The sequence below is a fragment of the Anolis carolinensis genome, chromosome 2 (genome assembly GCF_035594765.1).
Source record: "Anolis carolinensis isolate JA03-04 chromosome 2, rAnoCar3.1.pri, whole genome shotgun sequence".
NCBI classification, from domain to species: Eukaryota; Metazoa; Chordata; class Lepidosauria; order Squamata; family Dactyloidae; genus Anolis; species Anolis carolinensis.
In genome coordinates this window covers 128,839,666-128,856,266 of record NC_085842.1, presented here as the reverse complement: position 1 = coordinate 128,856,266, position 16,601 = coordinate 128,839,666, and the positions used below count along the sequence as shown (strand labels likewise).

The following is a 16,601-nucleotide window of genomic DNA, read 5'->3' as shown; positions in this document are numbered from 1 at the left end:
GGAGCATAATGTATTTGTGAACTGTTCTATATTTTCTCACTAAAACTGCCATTTGGGGGGGAGATGCCACTACTCTTATTTCCTTTTGTATGTTCCATTATTAATAGATAGTGTTCTTTGAAGAAAAAAAGGTTATCCAGCTGTTAAATTATACTCTTTTAAAAATGTATTCTAACCATTAGCAACTCTTTCCACAGAACAATGTCACTGCTACATGCTCCTTCTGTCTCATTCAATCAGTCGAAATATATTCTGATAAAATTATGAGATTAGAAGGTCAGATTACTTACCTTCAATGGTATTATTTGCATGGTCATTGGTGCATCTGCAACTTTGAGTTCTGGGATTGCACACTACCCGATTTGGAAAGCAATAGAGCTAAAATGCTTTGAGGAAGAAACTGCTGAGCCTCCCTTCTGTCTTCTTCCACATTTCATTCAGATTTTCACAGGTGTGGGACAACAAATTAGGAATCAAGATTTTACTTATTCAGGCTTGGAAAGTGGGTTGTGTAAATGCATAGATAACTACTTGAAGAAGATGGGGTGGAAAGATAATTTACCCCATCATAAATTTTTGGAGAGCTCTTAAACTACAGACTCAGTTCATGCGGCAAATTACTGCTAGAGAACTGACATAAACCAACTTACTTTGCAAAATACATTATAACTGCACTATTACATAGTCAGAGGCGGCTGAAGGTATACTCAAAGTAAGCGGTTGCGTATAGCGCCCAATCACTAGGGGCACTCTTGAGGCACCTGGAAGGGAAGGGGAGGAGCTGCCTGAATGATTGGCAGCCCCTGGCTGTCTGTCATTCAGGAGGCTCTGACCCCTTCCCTTCCCAGATGAACCCTCTGCAAGGCTATTCATTGAGGGAGAGGAACCCCACCCGGGGGCGGCGCTGGAGCCAGAGCCCCTGCGGGAGGAAAAGGAGGAAGTCGTGCTGAACGTAAGGCCCAGGTGGAGCCTGGTGGCTTTCATCACCATGGAGGTGAGCCCGGCCACATCCAAGCCCTCCCTGCAGATGGCCATCTGGCCCTTGAATAATAATAATAATAAGATCCCAGAGTTGGAAGGGTTCCCCAAAGGCCATCCAATCCAGCCCCCTTCTGCCAAAAAGGAAAGCACCATCAAAGCCCTCCCTGCAAATGGCCGTCCAGACTCTGCATAATAATAATAGGATCCCAGAGTAGGAAGGGTTCCCCAAAGGCCATCCACTCCAACCTCCTTCTGCCTTCATGCAGGAAAAGTACCATCAAAGCCCTCACTGCAGATGGCTTAATAATAATAATAATAATAATAATCCTACAGTTGGAAGGAGGCACCATAAAAGCCCTCCCGACAGATGGCCATCCAAGAATCCTGTTATCTTTGCTATTTATCTCCATGGCTCTCTTCTTCCACTCATTGCATTTGGGGGAGGGGGGGGTGCCAAAATACTGTTCGCTTACACTTGAAAATTACCTAGGGCCAGCTCTGTACATAGTATACAGCCTCTTTCCTTTTCATGGCTGAAAGTCTACTTCCAATGCTTTGACGTTTATATGGGTGTTGGTGTCTGGCGATCTTTTTGGAAATATCCTGCCTTAAGGGAAAATGTCTGAGAATATAAATAGTTCTAGAAGTGCTTGCTGTGGGAGGCAAAGTAGACTTGAGGCCCTATCTACACTGCCATATAATGCAGCATGAAACCACATCATATGGTCAGTGTAGAATTATACCATACAGTTTAAGTTAACTACATTGAACTGTGTTAGATGAGTCCTAGGACCTCTCTGGCTGAGAATGTTAAAGTTCCCTCCCTAAACCGTAAATCCCAGGATTCAACAAGAGGCAGCCATGGAATTTAAAGTGGGATGCCAACTATTTAACAGTGTAGTGTGGTAATAATGCAATTTCAAATTGCATTATGTGGCAGTATAGATGAGGCCTCAGAATAATATTCCTGCAGGTAATGGTGTGGGTTAAAGTATGATAAGCCATTGCCATTTTTAATCTTTGCTTGCTAGAATGTAATAGAAAATGCACTAGAGCTGTGTTTGAAGAGAAGGGAATATTCGATTATGGAGTATTAACATCAGTGGCAATAAGATCACACACCAAATTGCATTTTAGTTGTCATGAGTGATGTCCAAAATTCCTTCTAAAAAGATATGATGCATTGTGCCTTGTGGTAAAAACTATAGCCATCATCATTCAGAATATGACTAACATCCTTCTGATAATTTAATGTTGTTGAGATTTCTTAAAACAAAAGTCTCAAATGTATGTTGATTATACATTGAATAATCTACCCCAACACCTATAATTTGCCCTTTGGACCATGTCACATGACTTGATACAGTGGTGGGACCTTCACTAGGCATCCAAGGCCCAAGTGTGTTTCCTGCTTCAAACAAAACAAATGAATTCACAACCACAAATCTGTTTTTAAATCCATAACATATCCTGCAAAGTGGTAAACAGCATTGTAGATTACTCCATATAGATGCTGCTTGGTCAAAATTAGAATTACAAATCACAAGTCTTTATAGATGCAAATAATGACAGTATATAAATAGATTCTCGCATTTTATAACATTAACAAGTAATGTCTAAATCTAAATGTATCATATTCACCTAAAGCAATTGATTTATTATAACTTCTATAGTACACCGGATAGATTTTAATTTTGTATCATTCTGAAATTCAGAAGAAGTATTCTATAACTCATACGTTTTATTAAATACAGTAGAGTCTCACTTATCCAAGCTAAACGGGTCGGCAGAAGCTTGGATAAGCAAATATATTGGATAATAAGGAGGGATTAAGGAAAAGCCTATTAAACATCAAATTAGGCTATGATTTTACAAATTAAGAACGAAAACATCTTGTTATACAACAAATTTGACAGAAAAAGTAGTTCAATATGCAGTAATGTTATGTTGTAATTACTGTATTTAGGAATTTAGCACCAAAATATCACAATATATTGAAAACATTGACTACAAAAATGGCTTGGATTATCCAGAAGCTTGGATAAGCGAGGCTTGGATAAGTGAGACTCTACTGTAGTGATACCAGCTAGAAAACACACTTTGTAAGTAATAGCAGCCTTCTGTTGATGCACAACTCTATGAATTAAAAATTTCACTTAATCCCCTTTGTTCATAGTCGTGGTGTCTGGAATTTAAGTAAAAAGGCAAAATTGCTTCCTTTCTATTAATAGAAACCTATATGAGAGGTAGTCTAAATACCAGAAAGTGCCAGATCTTTTTAGAAACCAAGCCCTGATTAGTACTTGAATGGGAGCTCACTAATGAATATACCTGAAAGCTGTATTTCTGAGGAAGGAACTGGCCAAACTATCTTTGAATATTCCTTGTCTAATAAAATCCCATTAAATTCTTGGAGTTACCATAAGTTGACAGGTGACTAGAAGGCACAAACACAGGTGTGAGATCAAAAATCCTTCTGTAAATGGAAGTGTTCACACTTTTTAAAAATAAAGCTTAGGTTTGTGTAGTTTTCTTTGTACTGTTGCTTTAATTTGAACTTTCCAGATAAGCAAATCCAAAACCTGAGAAAGATTCTGTGATATGGTAAATGTATCATTAGGATAGCTCAACTTGACATTTTTGAAATTGATTCTGTAAAAAATAGTAAATACAGGGCATCGTGTGATGTGCATCCTCTCTCCTTCTCTCTCTCTCTCTCTTTCTCTCTCTGCATTCATGTGTACATATTTGCAATGTTTGGGTTTTTTTCCCTGGCCATTCTCAACTAAAGTATTTATTTTTTGTTGATTGCTTTTATAGATCACAAGATCACCCCAGGAATCATGGGTTTGAGCCAATCTTTGTCTAATTTTGTAATTTTTGAGAATACCTTGAATAACTTTGTCATTAAAGATGTCTGCTTAGAATGAGATAGTGTGTACTCCACCAACTCCTGTCAAGGAAAAAATAACAGAGAACTCTGCTTCAAGGCTCAGATTTCCAAAGTCCTATTTAAGAAAGGAACTGCAAGAGAGTCTTTATAGGAGAAGTGCAGATATTAGATGGAAATCTGGGAGATTGCTCCTCATTCTAATCACAATGGGCTGTAAAATATTGAGGGCTGCTATGCTATTTTAGATTTTACTTCTAATGAAGTGATTTCAACAAATTTACCTGACTTGTGAATTAGTGACTCATTGGTGCACATCATTTGCTTCATAATATCGTTGTAATCAATAGCAAAACAGTGAAACATTACTCTTCAGTCTCAGTCCAACCTATAATATAAACACAGTCATATATTGACAACGAATACAAATATTTAGCACTTATTCAGAGAAGAATTGGCCATCAAACTAGCAAGAGTAGATTAAATAAGACTCTTCTCCATGCTGAAATTATCTCATAATGACTTCTCAAATAGAAAGATAGAAGTCTCTTTCCTCCTATATTCACAGAGGAAATAGTAACATCCATGGTGCTAAGGAACTACACCGGAATCATGGCTGCTGTCCAACTTTTCCAAAAGCCTGGCTCAGAAGCTTTTATGGCACAGCTAGGCAAGAGTCAGCTACCTTTATACCTATGCTTATAATTGTCCCAAATGCTCAACTAACACTTCCTATTGTAAAGCAAGGCGTCTCCTAAGTGTTATGTGGCCCTGGGGACAAAAATGGCCCAGGGACTATTTGGGAGCATTTTGGGAGAAAAAACTAGGGAGCTGAAGGGCTGCTTATGGCCCATAGGCCACACTTTCTCCACCCATGTGTTATGGGGGTCCAGGTGCACCATACAATCTGTTGGTGTAAAGAAGCTTCCCTGCTGGCGTAGCTGGTTTCCCTGTGGTTTCTTCCTTCATCCAGAGTTTCTTCGTGACAAGAAACAATGGAAGCAGTGTTCACTAGCACAAAATATTTTGCTCCATAAGGGGACATGATGTGACAATATACCACTTCTCAATGAAAGAATCCAGTTACAGTTAACTCTAAATAACATTGAATGGCAGATATCTGTTTATGGCAGTTGATATGAGAAAGTATCTGCTGAAATGCAGGTATTCTTATAAAATATGCCATTTTAACTTCCTTCTCTTGCTCATTTTGGGAAGAAAAATAATATGACAAGTGTACTTGACAGTAGCTATATCCATACATACATTCTTCATCTGATTCACAAGGAGAAGGAAGCTCAATAGTGACAGGATGGAGAGCTTTGTTTGTATTTTCGGGCCAGGAAACTGTAGCTGTCTAGATGTTACAGGATTTAAACTTCCATCAGCCCTTGCAAACATAGCGAATGATTAGAGATTATGGAAGTGGCAACATCTGGAGGGCCATATTTGCTCTCCCTGCTATTGGTATTTGATTGAACTATATTTGGATGAAATCGATGTCATTATAGCCACATATCATATCCCTTTTCCTGCTAAATCCATGAGGTTTTGCCATCTCATGTGAAGCCATTACATTATTGTTCTGCATTTCTCTCCAATTCCAGACTATCACAGATGCAAGCCCAATGAAACGTTCTGCCTCCATGTTGGGCCACCCACGATCCAAAGGCATGCGCTTGGATGACTACTCTCTAGAAAGAGTAATTCCAGAAGAGAACCAACGGCATCACCGGCGGAGGGAGCGGAGCCACCGGACATCAGAACGTTCTCTTAGTCGATATACAGATGTGGACACAGGTTGGACTGTTGGATGAGAGTGGGAACCTAGATGGTTGGGGAACCTAGAGATCTCCAAATGTGATTAGAATCCTACAGCCATTGTTTTTTATCTTGATTGTGCACTAGGAATAATAGGAATTGAAATCCAATCACATATTGAGAGCTATTTATTAATGCTGCAGCTTTGCGCACTCTAGAATAGGTGCAACCTTTCCAATTTACACAACTCCAGAGAATAAATTGCATACAAATTAAAGTCTACAAATTATGCTACCAATCAGAGGTTATATTGAAGAATCTGCATCTTGAACTAGAATTAGGAAACAGTGACAAAAATAATGGTACAGTAGAGTCTCACTTATTCAACATAAACTGGCCGGCAGAACTTTGGATAAGCGAAAATGTTGGATAAAAAGGAGGGATTCAGGAAAACCCCATTAAATGTCAAATTACGTTATGATTTTACTAATTAAACACCAAAACATGTTTTACAACAAATCGATGAAAAAGCAGTTCAATACACAGTAACGTTATGTAGTAATTACTGTATTTACGAATTTAGCACCAAAATATCACAATGTGTTGAAAATATTGACTACAAAAACATTGATTACAAAAAGGCAAACTGTGTTGGATAATACAGAATGTTGGATAAGCAAAGGTTGGATAATCAGGACTCTACTGTATATACAATGTCTCACTTTCTCACACAGTAACATCTTTTACAGTGCATTAAAATACTATTACATGCAAACTTTTATATATCTGATGAAGTAGGCACTAGCTCATGAAAGCTTGGGCCATAATATGTCTCTGAGTCTCTAACAAATTGCAAGATTGGGGATAGGGCAGAGACTCAAGCCAACCACTCATTGATTTCAAAATTACGGACTTTTCCTTCTGTAGAACACTGGGTAAAAAACAAATAATTGTAAACTATATTTCTGTTGTGCCCCAACCATGGGACACCTTTTTACCCAGACACCACGCAGGGATGAGATAATCTACTAAGTAAAGTTTATTAAGAAAAATACAAAAGATAAGAAAAAGCACAATCAAAAAGAACAATCAAAATCTTAAAAACAAATCCTGAAACTCCAAAGTTACTGAGTATAGGTGACAATCAGTTTCATTAATCAAATCACAGGAATTCAAAAACTTGGAGATTCACTTTGAGGCGATACAGTGAAACAAAGCAAAATCCATACCCTTGTTCAAAATTATATCCAGAACTTGAGAACAAAACAGAGAATAAACCAGACCAAAAACCATGAAGAGGAACTAAAAATCCAGAAACTTGAAACTTAACCAAGAAAACATGAACAAGACACAAAATAAGAAACTTGAACACTTGAAGTAAGGCCCTAGAACTTAAGGGTTGTTCCCACTTGAAATGTAAGGTTGTTCTCACAAAGAGCTGTACACTTGGAGTGCACTTAAAAGCCTCAGTTCCCTCCCATGACATCACTCCTCATACACCTGGTTCTTCGCTGCTTATCTCAAAGCTGCTGGGAAAGGCAAGTGTGTCTCTCTTTCTCACACTCGCAGTGTAGCTGCTGCTGCTCTGACCTAGGAAAAGACTCACACTCCCCACGTTATTCTCAGGAGTAAACTCTGGCAGATTCTCATGGGAACAGATTTAGCTTTCTCTATCATCCTCAGAACTACCAGGAGATTCACTAACACATCTTTCAATGCCACTTCCATCCCCCAAACCTCCTCATAAGACCCCACAAAATTCCCTTCCTCATCTTCTGAAGCATTAGATTCTTCACAAACCAGAACAATTTCAAACAAAAGATGTGTACTTTCCCTTTCTCTTCAGGCAAATCCTTTCCCAATATGTCGGGGGAGGCCCTCCTCTCGCTTCCACCAACTTCGCAGTTGCGGTTGGTGGGGACGAGGGAGAGGGCCTTCTCCGCCGTGGCCCCCCGGCTGTGGAACTCGCTCCCCAGGGAGATTAGGCAGGCCCCTACCCTACTTTCTTTCAGGAAGAGCCTGAAAACTTGGCTATTCCAGAAGGCCTTCGTTGACTGATCCTTGTGGGATCATGTTATTTACCTATTAAGCAGTAGACCCTCTGGATTGTTTTTAGGATTCATTCAGCACTTTAAGTATTACACCTGCTGTATAATTATCCCTCCCTGATAACTTGATATTGCTTTGCACCTTGGCCTGGATCTTTTGACCCAAATCGGGATTTTAATATTATTGTGTATATTGACTTTTATGACTGTTTTTAATCATGTTGAAGTTTTACTGCTCGGTTTAATGTTTTATCTGATTTGTGCTGTCGTGTCTGGGCATGGCCCCATGTAAGCCGCCCCGAGTCCCTCCGAGGAGATGGGGCGGGATATAAGAATAAAATTATTATTATTATTATTATTATTATTATTATTATTATTATTATTATGTCACAAGCTATATATGGAGCCTACACATTACCGCTGATGTGTTTGATCCACTGATTACTAAAAGTAGACAAACCTTAATTCATGAGTGAAGAAACATTTGACAGCCAAAGTAGACATGATGATCAAAAAGATCTCCCACAACTTACTGAAATGCTAATGGCATCAGCAAGTGGAGCAAGAGTAGCATTATTTTCCCAATTGAAACAAATCCTCTGAAGCTATTTTTTGCCCAGCAGTTCAAAATGTGCATATCATATAGTTATCATGTGTTTTACCCTGTGAAACAAATAGCATCTCCAAAAACATAATTTTAATGAAGGAAATGTCTTAGGGTTTTATTTTAGAATTGAAACTTTCCCCATAGTTTGTAGTTGAAACTTACATCCAACAATCCATAACTGCTTTCTTTCTCCTCCTTATCAGGGCTTGGCACAGACCTCAGTATGACCACACAGTCGGGCGACCTACCTCCCAAAGAAAGAGACCAAGAAAGAGGCAGGCCAAAGGACCGGAAACACCATCACCACCATCATCATCACCACCACCACCACACATCTTCTGACAAGGAACGGTATTCACAAGAGAGGCATGAATATGGCCGGCCTCGTTCCAGAGATCGACGTTGGTCCCGCTCACCCAGTGAGGGCCGAGACCACATGCCTCACAGGCAGGTGGGTGTGGCTTTCCATTCCATGCTGCACCCCTAGGGACTGAGGCAGGCACTTCAGGTGCTGCAGAAATCTCTGCTCCTAGGGAACCCAGCTCCAGTGACCCACCCAACTGCTCATCAGTTTCTGGATCTCTGTGATGGGAGTTCAGGACCCATTCTAGCCCAAGCAGAACTTGTAGGCTCTGTAGACACAGCAGCTGCATTTGCAGGGATGAGCAATCTAGTATATTACTAAAGGGCATTTCATGTTACCAACATAGTGTACTGAGAATGGGGGTTGAACATTCTCCTAAGCACAATTTTGGATTTAAACAACATGAGAGCATAGGATTAATGTTGCTGGATCAGGCTTGGGTTCATTTGGTTTAGTATTTTGTCTTCAATAACCATCAACAAAATACTTCCAAAAATTATGAAAAGGATATGAGGCAATGGCTTCCCCCTATTTGTTTCCATCATCTGCTCCTTAGAGATGGGCTTCTTCTGAAGATTGAGAGGTTCTATTTAGCCATCAGAATTAATAGCTTTTAACAAACAAGCTATGGCATCGGTTTTTATTTTATTAACCCCTATTGTTTCCACTGTAGTTATCTTTTCTTCTCATGTCTCAAACTGTTTAGTTTTTCAACACAGAGAACATATTCAAAATCTTGACTTGCTTTAATTTTTTTTAGTACAGTCAGCTCTCTATATTCGCTGGGGTTTAGGGGCACAGGACCCCTCTTAAAATGAAAAACCTCAAATAAAAAATTGCTATTTTTTCACATCTCTAAGAAATCACATCTCTAAGAATCTCTAGGATTTCACACACAACTCTGTGGTCAACTTGTACTGGACACTGGACACCGAATCACACTGGAAGACTGAGAAATTCCTAGAGAGGTATTCTATCTCGGAATCTTTAGGACCTTTAGTTTGATTCTAAGGCCAACATCTGACAGAAGTTGATTGTAGTGATGTACAGAAGACCTAGAAATTCCTGGAGATAACATTTTATTCAAATCTATGAATATCCAAATGAACAAAAGTCAAACCTGCAAATGTGGAGGAATGACTGTATTTCTACCTCTAATATGTCTACTTTTAATTAACATGGGGAGATTACAGGTGTATCCTAAATATAGCTGCAGTACAGCTATACAATATTTGCATTATTTGTTCAGCTCTATAATCTGATGGACCTCTCACATGCTCAGATTTGTGCACGTGAGGTGCTAATTTGTTTTTAGTTGTGGCTAATAGACAATGTGCTATTCTACCTTTTAGTCCTATAGCAGCAAAGTCCTATATTTTGAATCACAAAAATACATTGGCCCTAAGTGGAGTATGGAATTCGTTTAAGTATATATGGGTCATGATTTGTTTCACAATAAATGACATTTTTAGAAAAGTAGACATCTTAGTATAAAAAAGAAATGAAAACCTAATCCTGTGGCATCTTTAAAACTTACCAATTTATTTCAGCAAAGTTTTTATAAGATACAACTCACTTCTTCTACTGCTGAAATAAAAAGATTAAAGATATCTCAAGAATACTTTTTATAATTAATGATTAATGCCACAATTTCACACACACCGATACCACTGGTACTGAATTACATAATTTTAACTTCCATCATCAAACACATCATGCCCTTTTAAAGATTTTCCAAACTAAGGCTTTATTTTCCTCTTTCTCTCCTATTGTTCACAGCCTATGTGCACCTCTGCTGAAGCAAATCATGCGAAGACAATGAAATGCATATGCAGCAATGTCTTTTCTCTTTAAAACTTTTAATGCCATCATGTAATGCCATTTCTTAACCTTTTAAAGGTTTTGCTTTTACAAGAATGCAGGTTCTTGATTTTCCAAAGAACAACAGGGACTTGTTGTTGTTATAGCAGCAATGTAGAACATCAGGACCATGTACCTGAAAAGGTTATCTTGGGATGTTGTATCATGGTATTATCACTGAAACGTCCTATGTGGAAGTTTCTTGCTATCATTTATTTGGAACCCCTACTGACTGTCTGACCCCATAAGGGGGTCACCTGAGTAAAGAAAGGAGGATGGAGAACTTTCCGCAGGAAGCCCTTGGGGGGCGGGGGGGGGGGGGAGTCATAGCACATATCAATATTATACATTGGCATGGATTTTGTGTCAGTTTTACAGTTATGCTTCCCACCCTCCCCCAAGATTCCTGGAAATTGTAAACTGTTAGGGTTACTAAGGATTCTGTTAGAGAACCTTGTTTCCTAGGCAGCTGGCAAAAGCCTGTAGTGTGAATGAACAAGAACTCCCATTGGTGAGATTCAGAAAAGTAAAAGGATGGGCATGTGGATGACATTTCCTACTGGAGCAATACTGTACATGAAAGGGCTTGATTTCCAGTAACAAAAGCAGAGGAAACCCTCTGATCCTTTTCTTCAAGTTATTGCCTTCTTTATCCCACCTCAACTGCTACTTCATCCAACAGTGCTCTCACCTGTCCCACCCCACCTCACCTGTTCACCCTTCTCTGAGACCCATGGCACACAATGCACGGCACATTTGATTTGCCTGTTCCTGCCTTCCTGTTGCTTTATGCTTACTGTGTGTAGAGACAGAATTGATGGTTCGGAAAAAGCTGCTCAGGTTATATTTCTACCTGTACATATATTATGAATGACATTTTCGAGACTATCTTACTGAGAAGGTGGTGGGAAATCCTATTAATGAGAGGATCAGAGGAACACTAGCTTTCTCAACAGAATAGGATAATAAAACCGTGGGTTATCTAGGTTCAAATGTAAGAACAAAATAAGGGGATTTGTCAGTGCTGTTTTTCAGTGCTTAGTCCGCAGTCTTTCAATTGCAATCACTGCAGCCTTTACATTTCAAGAACCTTTGCTTTGGCGCTGAAGCAGTGAGAGGACTGCACACCTAGGGTCATCCATTTGATTAAACATTATGTACTGCAAGGGGCAAGGAAAACCAAGCCTACCTAACTCACAGAAAACCAGGTGCTTCTTTACACTGTGGAAGAACAGACAACAGAAGAGGAGTACTAGCTAATTAAATGGCAGTCCTGCAGGAATATTGAGCAGTAGAAGACAGGGGTAGGGAACTCGTGCCTCTCCAGAATGACTGAACTGTAACTCCCATCAACGATTGACTTATGGTGGCTAGAGCTGATAGGACTTCCAATCCAGCAATATCTGGAGGGCTTCAAGTTATCCACTGCTGATATAAGACCAAAACCAGTGTCACGTCCAGTTATTATTTATATGAATGCTTCCCCTTTTTACCTTGTGATTCTTTAGAAAGATTACAGTTAGTTACTTCATTGCAGTTATTCTTTCAAAGAGCCTTTATTTTATCATTTTCAACGTTTAGTCAACATTTAGTCTTTTGGTTCTTCTTTGTTTCCTTTGGACATTTTGGACGCTTTGCTCGGGGTCTCTGGGCCGATCTGCCTTTATTTATATGTTTATTTCTGTTATCCGTTGTGCTTGGCTCTGCTGTCACGGCGAGGGGCGGGCGCAGGTAAGATGGTTGGTGCACAGAGAACAAAAACCAATCCAATCCAGCGGATGGCCCTGCCCAGCTCGCTGGCCTTTCTCTCCAGTGTCTGTGGTGTGACCCCTTTGTTGTTACGCTGGTGGCACTGAACTCTCTGGGGTTTGTGAATCTGGAAAGTTTGGAATGAAGCTGCACCTGAAGAGATAGGCACACATGCAAGCAGTACAAGTCATAGCCAAGCAACAGGAGAAAAAAGAGATACCATCTCATACACAGCTACGTGCACCTGATGAACACCCATAGTTCACAGACTGTGTGGTAAGGGGGCACCTCAGTACAAAACAAAATGACACTGCAATATTTTGTATCCTTCCACAAAACAAACAGTTCTAGGGGCGGATGTAGGTTCAGGAGGGATTCAATGAGAGCTGCATTTGGGAATGAATTAATCTCACTCCTCATGCAGGGCTCCACACATATCCTTTAGTTACCTTTTTTAAAAAGGAAAATAGAAACATGGTCCTAAAATACTTTGCAAAAAAACATAGCAGCAAGGTAGTTGCGTGTTGTGAAGATATTTTCAGATATATTTGCTTGATTTTTTGTGTGATGAATTCTGAGTGTAAAATTTGATTGTTTTGTGGAATTAAAGTGAAATGGGTCTCGTGCATTGAAATTCACTAGATAAGTGGAGGCAGGACCATGGAAAGTGAAATTAGATTATTAGTTTAATGGGAATTCAGAATTCCAGAAAAATTGGAATAAGCCTGTCAAAGCCTACATGATCTTTTGTCTAGTTTTCCTCCACCTGTAATTTTGAAGACATCTATTTAAAATATATAATGCTATATAAGTAGGGGAAAACCATCTATTGAAGACATCTATTTAAAATATATAATGCTATATAAGTAGGGGAAAACCATATTTGCTTATGCTTGAAGAAAGGAGGGTGACTTTAATAAAAGCCAAGATTCTAAAGAAGAAAGGAATACTTTTTAAAATGAAAATAATGGGCTGTTTCCCTTGCTATCTGGTTTGATTTTACATTAAAAAAAGCAAATGGATATTGAAATATTATGCACAGGTTACATTTCCCCCCACTTACCTTGTAACTCTTAAATGCATTCCTTTAGAGCAGGACAATATAATAGCCAGAATGGTCAACTTGGTTTCACCTAGAATCATAGAATAGTAGAGTTGGAAGAGATCTCATGGGCCATCCAGTCCAACCCCCTGCCAAGAAGCAGGAAATCGCATTCAAAGCACCCCCGACAGATGGCCATCCAGCCTCTGCTTAAAAGCTTCCAAGGAAGGAGCCTCCACCACACCCCGGGGGGGAGAGTTCCACTGTCGAACAGCCCTCACAGTGAGGAAGTTCTTCCTAATGTTCAGGTGGAATCTCCTTTCCTGTAGTTTGAAACCATTGTTCCGTGTCCTAGTCTGCAGGGCAGCAGAAAATAAGCTCCCTCCCTCCTCCCTATGACTTCCCTTCACGTATTTGTACATGGCTATCATGTCTCCTCTCAGCCTTCTCTTCTGCAGGCTAAACATGCCCAGCTCTTTAAGCCGCTCCTCATAGGGCTTGTTCTCCAGACCCTTAATCATTTTAGTCGCCTTCCTCTGGACGCTTTCCAGCTTGTCAACATCTCCCTTCAACTGCGGTGCCCAGAATTGGACGCAGTATTCCAGGTGTGGTCTGACCAAGGCAGAATAGAGGGGGAGCATGACTTCCCTGGATCTAGACGCTATTCCCCTATTGATGCAGGCCAGAATCCCGTTGGCTTTTTTAGCTGCTGCATCACATTGTTGGCTCATGTTTAACTTGTTGTCCACGAGGACTCCAAGGTCTTTTTCGCACACACTGCTGTCAAGCCAGGCGTCCCCCATTCTGTATCTTTGATTTCCATTTTTTCTGCCGAAATGAAGTATCTGGCATTTGTCCCTGTTGAACTTCATTTTGTTAGTTTCGGCCCATCTCTCTAGTCTGTCAAGATCGTTTTGAATTCTGCTCCTGTCTTCTGGAGTGTTAGCTATCCCTCCCAGTTTTGTGTCATCTGCAAACTTGATGATCGTGCCTTCTAACCCTTCGTCTAAGTCGTTAATAAAGATGTTGAACAAAACCGGGCCCAGGACGGAGCCCTGCGGCACTCCACTTGTCACTTCTTTCCATGATGAAGACGACGCATTGGTGAGCACCCTTTGGGTTCGTTCGCTTAGCCAATTACAGATCCACCTAACCGTAGTCTTGTCTAGCCCACATTTTACTAGTTTATATGCCAGAAGGTCGTGGGGGACTTTGTCGAAGGCCTTACTGAAATCCAGGTAGGCTACATCCACAGCATTCCCTGTATCGACCCAACTCGTAACTCTATCGAAAAAAGAGATCAGATTAGTCTGGCATGACTTGTTTTTGGTACATCCGTGTTGACTATTAGCAATGACCGCATTTGTTTCTAAGTGTTCGCAGACCACTTCCTTGATGATCTTTTCCAGAATCTTGCCTGGTATCGACGTGAGGCTGACCGGACGGTAATTGTTTGGGTCGTTCTTTTTTCCCTTCTTGAAGATAGGGACCACATTCGCCCTCCTCCAATCTGCTGGGACTTCTCCCATTCTCCAAGAACTCTCAAATATGATCGCCAGTGGTTCTGAAATAACTTCAGCTAGTTCCTTCAGTACTCTTGGATGTAGCTGATCTGGCCCTGGCGACTTGAATTCGTTTAGAGTGGCCAGGTGTTCCTGGACAGCTTGTTTCCCTATTTGGGGTTGGATTTCCCCCAAATCTTCGTCCATTCCATGTTGCTGAGGTTGAAGATGGCTTTCTTTTTGTGAGAAGACCGAGGCAAAGAAGGCATTTAGCAGTTCTGCCTTTTCCCTGTCCCCTGTCGCCATCACCCCATCTTCTCCTTGCAGAGGGGTAGGCTTTCAGTTTCTCAATGCCTGTTTGCTATTTTTATTAGTAATTGAGGCTTCAGTTTAAGCATTGTAGGAATTTCTTCCATCCAGTCTATAATAAGCCTGCTACTACCAGAGAAGAGCTGAAATACAGTGGGAGGAGTTGCTTCTGCATGAGTTGAGGCATGTTTCCTCACAAATGACTTATTCTGGAGACTCTAACATAGCAATTTGCTGACATGTGCCTATTAGTCCCGTTTTAACCACATGAAGTGTTTGCTTAACTTGTGTGTCTTATGAGCTATATAGATTCCTATCTTTAACCTAACTAAAAAAGGCAGTTTCCATTTTGCAACATTGTTTCCAGTTTCCAGTAGCACACATAGTCAGCACTGCACAGCTCTGAGTGTACTTTTCTAATGAAAGATTACAAATTATTCCAGCTTTCTCTTCCCTCTTTGGCCCAGTTTCCATATCAGCCTTTCGCTTCTTAATTCTCATCCTTTAAAAAATCTGTGCATGCCTTGTATCTTTTGCTTTAGTGTTGCCGTTTCATAACAATGCCACAAAATACCAGTGACCTTATTTTGTCCCTGCTGGACAAGGATTTCTATGAGGAATATTTTCCTCAGAATACTGCCTATTTGCTCTCTGGCATTCTGAGTTACAATTGCTGACCTGAATTGGCTAGGGTTGCTGGGACTTGCAATCCAACATCTGGAGGGCACATGCTGCCGATCCCTGGCCTAAAAAACCTTCCCTTGTACTGTCCTTTGACTTCACCACTCTCGTCTCTTCTACCTTGATCATTCAGGCTCACTTTCTATATCTTCTTCAACAGCAGAAGTGGGCAGTTTGAAGTCCCACTGGCTACACTTGAAGTCTCTGAGAGTGTAGAGGGTATTTTGTTCCCTCAGTGGAGAAGAGCTGTTGATCTTCTCACCACTTTGGAGCTGTGTGACTTTAGTCAGTGTCAGGGCAATGTGTTAGCTAAGGAATTCACACATAGGTCCTTGCAAAGCGCTTGCCACATTCTGTCTCTTTGAAAGTGTTGTGACTTTGGATGAGGGCACCTCCAAAACAGGCAAGTTTTCATCTGGAAGAATGTTTGGACTGCCCACCAACCTTTGCCAGCACTGCTCAGTGATGTTCAGTCTGCTTTCCCTTTATCTCTTTGTAGCCCAGTGTGAAAAATGTAGTTTGACTCTTAGGTAACATGATCTTTAGGATGTCAAATTATTCATTCAAATGCTAGACTGTTTACAACTGATAAAATTGCATCTACTTATTACAATAGAGTCTCACTTATCCCACATAAACTGGCCAGCAGAATGTTGGATAAGCGAAAATGTTGGATAATAAGGAGAGATTAAGGAAAAGCCTATTAAATGTCAAATCTATATATATAAAAGAGTGATGGCATCACAGCAATTCACAAAACAACAAAACTACAGGCCCTCCAACCTCAAAATTTGACAACACAACCCA

The 16,601-nt window shown here is 40.3% G+C and overlaps 1 protein-coding gene across 13 annotated transcripts in view; it reads left to right on the top strand.

Annotated features, from left to right (window-relative positions):
- The window catches only part of cacna1a (calcium voltage-gated channel subunit alpha1 A), a 389,802-nt gene that overhangs the window by 366,396 nt on the left and 6,805 nt on the right, over positions 1-16,601 (top strand). For 12 of the 13 annotated variants that reach the window (XM_062973920.1, XM_062973922.1, XM_062973927.1 and 9 more), the window contains 2 exons: positions 5,479-5,671; positions 8,491-8,738. In XM_062973920.1, the coding sequence (XP_062829990.1) occupies positions 5,479-5,671; positions 8,491-8,738 (441 nt within the window). Of the gene's footprint in view, positions 1-5,478; positions 5,672-8,490; positions 8,739-16,601 lie in introns of those variants that run through there. The other variant, XM_062973926.1, reaches the window with a different exon arrangement.